This window comes from Gopherus flavomarginatus, chromosome 2, assembly GCF_025201925.1.
Source record: "Gopherus flavomarginatus isolate rGopFla2 chromosome 2, rGopFla2.mat.asm, whole genome shotgun sequence".
NCBI lineage: Eukaryota > Metazoa > Chordata > Testudines > Testudinidae > Gopherus > Gopherus flavomarginatus.
This window is the reverse complement of record NC_066618.1, coordinates 192,851,558-192,863,989: the sequence shown is the minus strand read 5'-3', so window position 1 is coordinate 192,863,989 and position 12,432 is coordinate 192,851,558. Positions and strand designations below refer to the sequence as shown.

The window sequence follows — 12,432 nt, the reverse complement described above, 5'->3', positions numbered from 1 at the left end:
ATCTAACTACCCAAATGGGCTAGGCAAACAAGTTTGCATGTGAAAATGTGAGTTTTACTTACAGAAAAAAATTTAGGGGCAATTTCAGAGGCCTGTTTCAAACCTGTACCCCAAATATTTTAAATATCATTTTTCCTTTTCTTCTCCAAGAGTGAAATCTTTACATGCACAAGCATATCACTGAAAGTGTTAAAGACTTGAACTCATGATTTTGTAGTTTCCTAGCAAAAATTAATTACTTCAAACTTACATAAAGGTGCATCCTATAGTTTTACACAATACCATTCATCCCTGAGAATCTCGAAGCACACCACTGAAAAGTAGTTTTTAACAGTGCCCAGCGGAATTATAAGAGTTTAGGAATAAATAAATAAACAAAAATAACAAAATGACTGAATATAGATATCCAAAAAAATACGCAGAAGCAATTTACCTAGTTTAAATTTCAGATGAATAATTATATGCAATCAGGTCATGGGGATTGACACCTTTATTCTTGTAAAGAGTGCTTTTGGATCTTTAACAACAAAACTGGTCAGGGTCAGTTTTAGATGTAATACAAAAGATGGCATGTCAACAGCACAACACAGGAAACAGATTCAATAGTGACACAGAGAGAGAAGTTTCAGAGTGATAGCCGTGTTAGGGCTTGGCTACACTGGAGAGTTGCAGTGCTGCTGGTGGCTTTACAGCGCTGCAACTAACACACCGTCCACACTTGCAAGGCACATCCAGCCAGGAGCGGTGCCAGGGTTTTTGGCACCCTAGGTGGGGGTCCCTTCCGCGCTCCCGGTCGTTGGTGGGCAATTCTGTGGCAGGGCAATCCTTCTGTGCTCCCGGTCTTCAGGGCACTTTGGTGGCAGGTCCCAGAGCGAGTGCAGGACCCACCGCAGAATTGCCATCGAAGACCCGGAGCGAGGAAGGATCCCCCACCACCGAATTGCCGCTGAGGGTGGCAAAATGCCACCCACCCAAATCCTAGCAGCCTAGGTGACCGCCTAGGTCACCTAAATGGAAGCGCTGGCCCTGCATCAAGCGCTGTATCTCCCTGGATACAGTGCTGGCTGTACTCTACCTCTGCTTGGGGAATAACAACTGCAGCGCTGTTATTGGCCTCCAGAGGTATTCGGAAGTATCCCAGAATGCCTGTTCAGCCACTCTGCTCATCAGTTCGAACTCTAATGCCCTGGCCTCAGGTGACCCACCCTTTAAATGCCCCAGGAATTTTAAAAATCCCCTTCCTGTTTGCTCAGCCAGTGTGGAGTGCAATCAGTGAATCTTTCCAGGTGACCATGCCTCCACGCGCCAAACGAGCCCCAGCTTGGAGCAATGGCAAGTTGCTGGACCTCATCAGTGTTTAGGGGGAGGAAGCTGTGCAGTCCCAGCCGTAGGAATTACGATACCTATGGGCAGATATCAAGGGATATGATGGAAAGGGGCCATGACCGGGATGCGCTGCAGTGCAGGGTTAAAGTGAAGGAGCTGCGGAGTGCCTATTGCAAAGCCTGTGAGGGAAACCGCTGCTCTGGTGCTGCCCCCACGACCTGCCATTTTTATAAAGAGCTGGATGCTTTGGGACACCCCACCGCCAATCCGAGGACCACGCTGGACACTTCAGAGCGGGGGGGGAGGCAGAGGAAGAGAGGGAGGAGAAAACCGAGAGTGAAGGTACTGGGATGGGGGGAGTCCCAGGAAGCATGCAGCCAGGAGTTCTTCTCAAGCCAGGAGGAGGGTAGCCAGTTGCAGCAGCCAGTACTTGGTGAAGGACAAGCAGAGGAGTGGGTTCCCAGTAAGCGGCTTGTATTTTCAGGATGGAAATGTTTCGGGAGAGGAGGAAGGGTTAGAGCTGCATGCATGCATGCCTAGATGTGGAATAGCCCATTGATGTGGTCTATCACGTCGCAGTAATTGGCGTCAGTAATCTCTTCAAAAGTTTCAGACAGAGCATGGGCAATGCGCTTGCGCAAGTTTATTGGGAGAGCCACTGTGGTCCTTGTCCCAGTCAGGTTAACGCGTCCACGCCACTGTGCCGCGAGGGGTGGGGGGACCATTGCTGCACACAGGCAAGCTGCATAGGGGCCAGGGTGGAATCTGCACTGCTGTAGAAGACCCTCCTGCTCTTCCCAGGTGACCCGCAGCAGCGAGATATCTTGCTGTTGAAAATGTTGGGAGACTGTTCAGTGTAGGTGCCCCCTGCAGCTGTTTGCTTTCCCCAATGCACAGAAACCCCAGTACAGCCCAGAAGCTATCATTCCCCCTTCCCAGGTGACTCGCAGCAGCGAGATATCTTGCAGCGTCAACTCCTGTTGAAAATGTTGGGAGACTGTTCAGTGTAGGTGCCCCCTGCAGCTGTTTGCTTTCCCCAATGCACAAAAACCCCAGTACAGCCCAGAAGCAATCAATCAGTCCCCCTTACTCACCATTTCGGGGCTCCTGTGGGTTATGTGATCTTTCTTTGGCATGGGAAAATTATGCCATTGTGAAGACGGTAAACTCCTTCACTATGTGGGAATAACTGTCTGAGATATAAACAATGCTGCCTCTGTTAACTGTTGCCATTTTTGCCTTTCTGCAAGCAACCTTGACTTCTCAGATCCCCGTATTATCAACAGCTGAAAGATTCCAAAACCTCCGGAAGAAGCTGCAAAAAAGCAAAGACAACCTGCTGCAAGCAGTTATGGATCACTCTGCCAGAGAGAATTAAAAACTGCAGGACTGGAGGGAAAAGGAAAGCAGGATCCACCAGAGAAACGCAGCGGCCAGGAAGAAAAGCACAAAGCAGCTGATAAGCATCCTGACGCAGCAAGCGGACTCTATCCAGGCGCTCGTAGACATTCAGGCAGAGCACTACCATGCCATGCCCCCCACCCCCCCGTGCCAAAGCTCTTTCACTTGTGCCCCAAAGTCAGCTCAAAACCCCCTTCCCCAGCATCCAGGTTCTTACTACCACCACTAGCTGCCTCCAACACCTGTATGTTCACCAACCAGCTCTGAGAACTACTACCCTTACCCTCTGCACTCAACCCCCATCACCATGCAGTATAGGCATCCTGAAGTGCAGCAGTCATTGCACAGCACTCCAGACAGGACATATTCAAACCTGTGACTGTACAGTTCCCCACCCTACCCCCCTGCCCTTTTAGGTTCCCAAAATGTTGTGTGTCTGTCAATAAAGTTATTTTCTTTTCAATAAATGAATTTTTTGGCTTTGAAAACAGTCTTTTTATTGCAGAAAGTAAAAAGATACCTTAGCCCAGGAAAGAAACAGCCACTGCAAATCAGCTTAGGAAAAACAGATTCCTACTAACATTGTAACCACTGCACTTCACTCCCGTGCAAGGCACCAAACATTACTGTTGGTTTTCAGCCTCAAATTCCTCCCTCAAGGCATCCCTAATCCTTGAGGCCCTGTGCTGGGCCTCTCTAGTAGCTCTGCTCTCTGGCTGTGCAAATTCAGCCTCCAGGCGTTGAACCTCAGAGGTCCATGCCTGACTGAATGTTTCACCCTTCCCTTCACAAATATTATGGAGGGTACAGCACGCGGATATAACCGCGGGGATGCTGCTTTCCCCCAAGTCTAGCTTCCCATACAGAGATCGCCAGTGCCCTTTTAAACAGCCAAAAGCACACTCCACAGTCATTCGGCACCGGCTCAGCCTGTAGTTGAACCGTTCCTTGCTCCTGTCAAGCTTCCCTGTATACGGTTTCACGAGCCAAGGCATTAACGGGTAAGCAGGGTCTCCAAGGATCACAATGGGCATTTCAATGTCCCCTACTGCGATCTTCAGGTCTGGGAAAAAAGTTCCTGCCTGCAGCTTCCTGAACAGGCCAGTGTTCCAAAAAATGCGTGCATCATGCACCTTTCCAGGCCAGCCTGTGTTAATGTCAATGAAACGCCCACGGTGATCCACAAGCGCCTGGAGAACCATAGAGAAATACCCTTTCCAATTAACGTACTCGGATGCTAGGTGGAGTGGTGCCAGAATAGGAATATGTGTCCCATCTATCGCCCCTCCACAGTTAGGGAAACCCATTTGTGCAAAGCCATCCACAATGTCCTGCACGTTCCCCAGAGTCATGGTTCTTCTTAGCAGGATGCGATTAACGGCCCTGCAAACTTGCATCAAAACGATCCCAACGGTCGACTTTCCCACTCCAGACTGGTTCCCAACCGATCAGTAGCTGTTTGGAGTTGCCAGCTTCCAGACTGCAATAGCCACCCGCTTCTCCACCGGCAGGGCAGCTCTCAATCTCGTGTCCTTGCACCGCAGGGTGGGGGCGAGCTCAGCACACAGTTTCATGAAAGTGGCTTTTCTCATCCGAAAGTTCTGCAGCCACTGCTCGTCATCCCAGACTTCCATGACGATGTGATCCCACCACTCAGTGCTTGTTTCCCGAGCCCAAAAGCGGCGTTCCACGGTGCTGAGCATTTCCGTGAATGCCAGCAGCAATTTTGTGTCGTACACGTCAGGCGACTCGCTACCATCGTCGGACTCCTCATCACTTTGGATCATAAGGAATAGCTCAACTGCCAAATGTGATGTGCTGGCAAAACTCATGAGCATACTCCTCAGCAGTTCGGGCTCCATTTCCCACAGAAATCGCGCTGCACAGAAACCGTTGAGAGAGTCAAGATGGCACCAAACGTGGATGGAAAAACAGGGATTACTGGGATGTGAAGCGATGCATCACAGGGCGTTGGGACAGGAAGCAGAATGACCCGCACCCTCCGCCCCCTTCCCACAACCCACGGTGCCAAAATGGGAGGAGGTGCTCTGTGGGATAGCTGCCCATAATGCACCACTCCCAACAGCGCTGCAAATGCTGCAAATGTGGCCACACTGCAGCGCTGGTAGCTGTCAGTGTGGCCACACTGCAGCGCTTTTCCTACACAGCTGTACGAAGACACCTGTAACTCCCAGCGCTGCACACCTGAAAGTGTAGCCAAGGCCTTAGTCTGTATCAGCAAAAAGAACGAGGAGTACTTGTGACACCTTTGGGCATAAGCTTTTGTGGGCTAAAATCCACTTCATCGGATGCATGCAGTGGAAAATACAGTAAGAAGATATATATATATACACACAGAGAACATGGGGAAAAAAGTAAAAACTATTTCCTCATGCTAATTTTTCCCTTACTGTTACTCACACCTTCTTGTCAACTGTTTGAAATGGGCCATCCTGATTATCACTACAAATATTTTTTTCTCCTGCTGATAATAGCCCACTTTAATTGACTAGAATAATAAGGTTGGAAAGGACCTGAGGAGGTGATATAGTCCAACCCGCTGCTCAAAGCAGGACCAATCCCCAGACAGATTTTTACCCCACTTCCCTAAATGGCCCCCTCAAGGATTGAACTCACAACCCTGGGTTAGTCTTGTTAGAATTGGTATGGCAACCTCCATCTTTTCATGTTCTCTGTGTGTATATATCTTCCTACTGTATTTTTCACTGCATGCATCTGATGAAGTGGGTTTTAGCCCATGAAAGTTTATGCCCAAATAAATGTGTTAGTCTCTAAGGTGCCACAAAGGGGGAGGGATAGCTCAGTGGTTTGAGCATTGGCCTGCTAAAACCCAGCGTTATGAGCTCAATCCTTGAGGGGGCCATTTAGGGATCTGGGCCAAAAATCTGGCTGGGGATTGGTCCTACTTTGAATAGGGGTTTAGACTAGATAACCTCCTGAGGTCCCTTCCAATCCTGGTAGTCTATGATTTTAAGTACTCCTCATTCAGAGAGCAAACAGTGCCACCTACTCAGCAGACAACCCCACACAAAGCAGCTTTGCTTGACACATGCACCCACCTCCAGAAGTGTTTGAGAAAGGGGGCAATAGCGCAGAGGGAGGTCCCTGTTTCCAGTATGCGGGGCTAATCCCCGCGGACTGGCAAAGACACGCCATACAACTATCTGCAGGGACTGGGCGTCTATCCTCAGCCTAAGCGCCTACGGCAGCCCGTGCCTCAGCAGATGCATACCCGAGCCTCGCTGGTAGCACAGGGACAGCATCTTCCAGTGCTCTCATATGGGAGCAGTTCTCCTGCAGGAACCACAACAGGTTTCCTGCTGACCTCGCAGCCTGCCAGTCACAACAAAGCCCTTAGCGGCCGAGTAACTGTAAATTCAATTACTCGTGTCGATAACAGCTGCACTCGCCCCCCACCCCCCGCTTCAGCGCTTATACTCACGGCCTCGCAAGAGGGGCAGAAGCGGCGCTTGCCCAGCAGCGGCGCTAGAGACGGGAGCAGTTTCCCTTCTCAGTGGGAGCAGCTGAGGGAGCCGCCGCTGGCCACCCGGGGCACTTCGATTACAAATCTAACCCGGCCCCGGGACGCCACCTACCGGCTCGCGAGCCGGGCCCCAAGTACCAGGTGCGCAGCAGCGGGCGGTAAAACAGCGCGCGCCGGGTTCAGAGCGGCAGCCGCTGGCTGCGCTGAGCGGAGCCTGGGAACAAGTCGCGTTAGCAGCGCGGTGCAGCAGCAGCAGCAGCGCAATTTCTTCCGCAGGCTAGTCGTGCGGCTGGGGGGACCCGCTGGGGGCGGGATGGGTGGCGGCTGGTGCAGGGTGTGTGCCCCTTGCTTTTCCCTTTCTCAGGTCTCTGGCTGCACGTGCGCTCGGCTGCCCCGCGCCAACCCACTGACTGGTAGCTTTTTGTTTTTTAGGGGGAAGGGATTTGGGCGCCTGTACCTGGAGTCTGAGTGCAGCCTAGCGGGAGGCAGGCAGCCGGTGCGCCCAGCTCTGGAGTGAGACCGGACGCTGTCCCGGGGCAGGGGTTTATTGCCTTAAAGGAGGCTTTGCCAAATTCCCAGGTGCTGCACAGCGCTGGGCTGGGCAAACTGCCGCCAGCTCGACTCCCTTTGCCCTGCTGGGAAGGCGTTTACACACAGCAGCGTGGGGACCCATTTTCTTAAACCCACACAGTGTCTGAAGAGCTCCAGGAATGTAAGACCTGAACTCTCTTTCGCTAAGTTAGTGGTGTCCCCTGGAGCACGGAGCATTGAAGAAAGATTTTAAAAAACCACAACACCCTGCACAGTGAGAATTTCGCTATCTAATGTGTTCAGGTTACAGGTGAACAACCGCTAGCCGTGGTGCTCTTCAAGTCATTGCCATTACTAAAGATCTTGTGGACCAAACTGCTCTCAGTGCCACCTGTGCCACCTTGTGGTTATTGGGGTTGCACACATGAAACTGGCTGTAACTTAAAAAACCAAGGGGTTGTTCACAAAAATGGGAGAGAATCTGCTTCTCCCTCAGTCTTAGGCTTTGTCTATACTAAAAAATTAGGTTGGTTTAACAATGTTGGTTAGGGGTGTGAAAAATCAATGTTCCTGAGCAGTGTTGTTAAACTGTCCTAAATTCCCATGTAGACGGTGCTAGGTCTTCCATCCACCTAGCTACCGCCTCTTGGGGAGGTGGATTACCTAGGCCAATGAGAGAACCCATTGTAGTGTTTTAAGTGTAGATAAGCCCTTCTGAGTTGGTGGATCTGTAGGGCCAACTGTTAAAGGGCAGCCAAAATTTAAGTCACTACCATCAACAGATGTTCTTTCCGCACATTTTCTTCCTGTAAGAACAAGTATGCTTTTCACAGTAGAACTGAACTTTAAGAGCTTAAACCTATGGAGTCTTCATTTCTGTAAAGTCTTTCACGAGTCAAATCAGAGCCTCAAGTTTAGCCACACCTTCAATTATCCAACTTTCATATCCTCTATCTTGTGCAGGTGGTGGGTCCCTTAAGGTTTCTAGTTTGGAGGAGAGGGGCATTTTGGGTAATAGGCAATGCATGTTAGTGTAATGGGGCATCCATGAACAACAGCAAGAGAAAATTAGGAGTTTTGTTTTGTTTAAACTCACAAAAATGCTCTACTTGAACGGAGATCCATTAGTCAGTTGTGGTGTACTTTTCATTTAGATATCTGTGCATAATACATCCAAAGCTCCCTACTTACGTTTATTTTTGAAAATTCTGATAGATCATGTGAAATCTCTCAGCATGCCTCATTTTAGCTTTCTTTTTAAAATTTAGATGTGAGCTAAACTTGAAATAAAGTTATTAAAAAATGAAAGGGTCTGAGATGGGCTTGTGGGTGTGTAAGAGGGCTGTTTTCCAATACTGAAGTTAAATAAACTTGTAAATGTGTTTACAAGACCACGACAAAAGACGGGAAAGCATTAAGGCCTCAATCCTGCAATGAGCTCTGTGCAACCAGATGTCCATTGAAGTCAATAGAGCTGTACACTTGCACAGGGGGGCACCCACAAGCAACTTGCTGCAGAATTGGGACTTAAACTGGCAGTTGAATTGCCTTAAAGAATCTTTATGATGGGATTTTACTTCAAATAGTAAGTAAAATGATACATAATGAATGTTGTGCCCACTCACCAAGTGTACTGCAGAAAAGGAGATGTTCTCTTCTCTTCTCTTCTATTTCCTCTTTTCTGCAGTTTTCACTTACCTTGGTAATTTAGGATTGTAGACCAGTGATACTCAGACCTCAGTGGTTCTGGAGCCAAATTAGAGATCAACATTACCCGAAGAGCCACAGTAGTGTGAATTCATTGTTTCATTTACTGTAGTACTAGATATTCATATTTAAACGGTATGGCAGGGGAAATATTTTGTGTGTAGATATAGATAGATATCTTACCTACAATTGGTTAATAACATAGTAAAAGCATCCTGATTGGTTAGTTAAATCAGTGTTTTAATTTGTGCTGCAGAGAGCTGCAGGACACACATTAAAGAGTGGCTTGTGAGCCTCAATCTGAGTATCACTGTTTTAGACTTAAAACTTCTACACATTTGCCTTCTTGACAGACTTAGGAAAAGAGCACGAATGGCAGAGAGACCTATGTGGGAGCAAGTTGGAACAAGTTTTGTGCATCTCTATTACCAGCGTTTTGATTCTAGTAGAGTAGAGCTAAGTGCTCTCTATGTAAGTATCAGTTTGACGTTGCTCAAATGTTTAACTTCCTCATTGATCATTTTGAATGATGGGTTATCGGCTTGATGTATTTTGCTTCCACTTCCGCTGTAAAGACAGTAGCTTGTATGAAGCAATGTTTCTGTCTTGGATAGAATGGAAGCAAGTACCTGTCCCCCACCAATTCTAATTCCTTAAACTGTCATTTTACCCTATAAATTATGAGTATTGGCAAATATTCCTCTCTTCTGTCAGCAATTGTGGGGTTGAGTTTTTTTTTTTAAATCCATTTTTTTGAGTAGCAGAAATGTCAGGGTTGAGGAGTGGGAGTTGTTTCACTTGCTGGAGAACTTGAACTATGAGAAATCTGTCATGGTGAAGAAGCATCAAAAACTAAAAGGGGAAGTGGTGAAATTTTTGGCCGTTTTAAAAAAAAAATTCTTAACTACTTGATTCTGCCATTCTTCTATATGAACTGTAGGCCCACTTAAGATCTCTGTGGGGAAACAGGAGGAAGTTCTAAAATGGGCTGAGGATTGAATATGAAAACCCTACAGCCCTAGTGTAAGTGATGGCACAAACTAGGCCAAAAATAGAATGGGTGGGTCTACTTCCTGAAAGCTTGCTTGACTCTGCCAGTATCTCCCTTTCTGATCACAAGCTGTACCATTTTTGATAACTTATTAGTCATGTTCTGCATAACTTCCAGTTGTAACAAATACTCATTTGCTAGTGACTAAATTAGATTAATGAACGCTTCACGTGTATCTCTAGGATTCTTTAAGCCAGTGTTTCACATGGACCAGTGCTGGTCCCGGAGATCTCCCTGACACAGTTTAGGAAGGCAGCAAACTGGTACCTACGATCAAAAAGGTTGAGAACACTGCTTTAAGCTACATCCCTCAGACCTTTCAATCTTACCTCATATCTATAGCATAGACATGAATGACTTGGACACTTTGTTCTCTTTTTCAGACAGATGCTTCTTGCTTGTCCTGGGAAGGACAGCAGTTCCAAGGAAAAACAGCCATCATGGAAAAGTTGATGGTACACTTCTGTCTATATTAAAAGTGGTTTAAAAAAAAAATCTCTGAACTGCTTTGTCTCAGGATTCAAAAACAATTAAACCCCGCATGCTTCCATGTGATTACAGGTAGTAGAGAGAACACCTGTGCCTGAGTTGCAGAAGTTTTCAGAGTTCAAAAAAATCTGATTGCTGCAATGAAACTGCTGTTAAAATTACATCATAAGGTTCCATGTTTGTTCAATAACATCTGCTTAATTTACAAGTCAAATATGTTTTTTCAAAGTGCCAGCACCTCAAAGTTAAGCAGTGTTTTTTCCTCTATCACAAATAAGATGTTTTGCAGGCTGAATTCAGCCCTCTGTTATGCCTGAGAAACTTTATTGTTACTGTAGTTGAAACTTAATGAACAGCTCTGCTGATGGATGAGGCAGTATAAAATCCAACTTATGTCTGCTCTGCTAACAGGAATTAAACATAGTAAACTTGTCAGTAAGTTTCAGCAGATAGGGTTCTGAATACACATGGGAAATAAGAGTAACTGAGTAAGAGGGTGCCATTTCTTACAATAGTCACTTTTTAGTTTCAGAGTACATGGTACAAAAGTGTTACGCTGCAGCGTATTTAAACACTTAAGACTTTCTTAATATCTGATGCTTTTTTTGTTCTTTTTTGTTAAAGAACCACATACTGTACATAGATCTTTATGCCAGCTGGCCTTATGGAAATTGCTTGTCTTTCGATATGAGGAAAGAAATATTTAGAAAATGTTTTCCCTGCAAGATCATTGAGCAGGATTATTGTACAGTGCAGCGGGGAAGGATTTCTGTTGCCTCACTTACCACAATACACTTTTCTAAAACACAATATTATAGTTAACTATACTAAATGTTGACTTTTTTCCATCAGATTTGCTTTTGTTTGCACTATTAAGATCTGACATTCATATCGCCAATTAGTATTTTGTGTATTAGCTGCATTGTATGTCTAACTGCCTTGGATCAGGGACCATGTACAGTACCAAGTACACTGCTGGAGCAGAAATATTAATGGAGTGAAATACTTGCATTAATATGTTTAGTTTCTGAATTTCTTTTTTAATCCCTCCTAAACAGAGCCTTCCATTCCAAAAAATCCAACACAGCATAACATCTCAAGATCACCAACCAGCACCTGATAACTGTATACTTAGTATGGTGGTTGGTCAGCTGAAGGTGAGACTAGCAAACTGTAATGCTTTGACTAGTATATAAGGAGAAGCTTGTTGGTCTTAGTAATATTCCATTTAGAAATATTGCATTCTGCTACTGCATTTAATTTTTTTTAACTAAAAAATTCCTGTTTGAGCCTGAGGTACTACAACTAATGCTGTATCTTGATGTCAGTTGAATAGACTTGAAAACAAAGGCAGTGGATATTTAATTGATACATGCTATGCTAATAGACCTGAGTAGTTTGAGGGGGTTTGGCTTGGACTTCCTACTTCTAACTAACATTTTTATTTTATTTGTTTAGGTAGATAATGACCCAGTGATGGGGTTCCACCAGCTGTTTGTTCTTAAGAATATTAGTGACAATTGGGTTTGCACCAATGACATATTTAGACTGGCCCTGTACAACTTTGCTTGAATTTTCTGTTCTCAAATGTCTGTTTCTATTGCCACTTTCAAATCTGACACAAAAATAAATAAATTGTTGTTTAACTTGTTCTGTGGTGATTTATGCAGTCTGTTGATCAAAAGACCATGCACTTGCTAGCCTGTGCTTCTCTTCCCTTCGCCTAACCATATCTTGGTGTAATATTGGCTTGTAAATTGTAGATAGCAGAAATGTGCATTGTTTCTATATGATCATAATGATAGTAAATTGTAGCCTCCAGAAACTTGCTATATATGAACTATAGCTTTCTAGAAAAGAGTTGGCAGCACAAACACCATGTAAGCACTTTGTCGCTTTGGGATGATTAGTGGTTGTATCTCATGAAATGCACTCTTCAAATCCGGTACTTTCAGAGAATGTGAAAGTAGTGCAACTTGCTATAAAATTTGTATATGAACATATGAAGTAGCAGTAAGTGCTCCCATTACAAACTTCGGGCCATATTCTCCCTCCTTTTCATATAGATATGCACAAGAGGGAGGAGAGAGCACCTAAAGCACTTTCACAAATTAAAGTCAGTCCTCCCATTTTCTGTTCCCTGATTAATTATTCAGTGTACAGGAGCATTCACAGTATGCTAGACCTTCTCCAAACACAGAGGAAGACATGTATGCACTTGGAAGCAGCGACCTCTATAAAACAGAGGAAGAGAATGGCAGTGGGACACACTATTCAGACAGACTGATAAGGCTGATAGGCACAAGTCTTATTAAAATTTTGGTTGTCCCCTTTTTCCTTAAACACTAGGACCTGGATCCAGATCCACAAAAGTACTTAAGTCCTAGTTTTTAGGCACCATTGTGATTAGCAGAATCCCCAC

At 45.6% G+C, this 12,432-nt stretch overlaps 1 protein-coding gene across 1 annotated transcript; it reads left to right on the top strand.

Annotated features, from left to right (window-relative positions):
• The first annotated feature begins 6,283 nt into the window (after window positions 1-6,283).
• On the top strand, window positions 6,284-11,659 carry LOC127045626 (nuclear transport factor 2-like). Its single transcript, XM_050941889.1, has 5 exons — window positions 6,284-6,373; window positions 8,824-8,941; window positions 9,905-9,976; window positions 11,069-11,167; window positions 11,469-11,659. The coding sequence occupies exons 2-5, from the start codon at window positions 8,843-8,845 to the stop codon at window positions 11,580-11,582; spliced, it is 384 nt and encodes a 127-aa protein (XP_050797846.1). The 5' UTR covers window positions 6,284-6,373; window positions 8,824-8,842; the 3' UTR covers window positions 11,583-11,659.
• The last annotated feature ends 773 nt before the right edge of the window (window positions 11,660-12,432 follow it).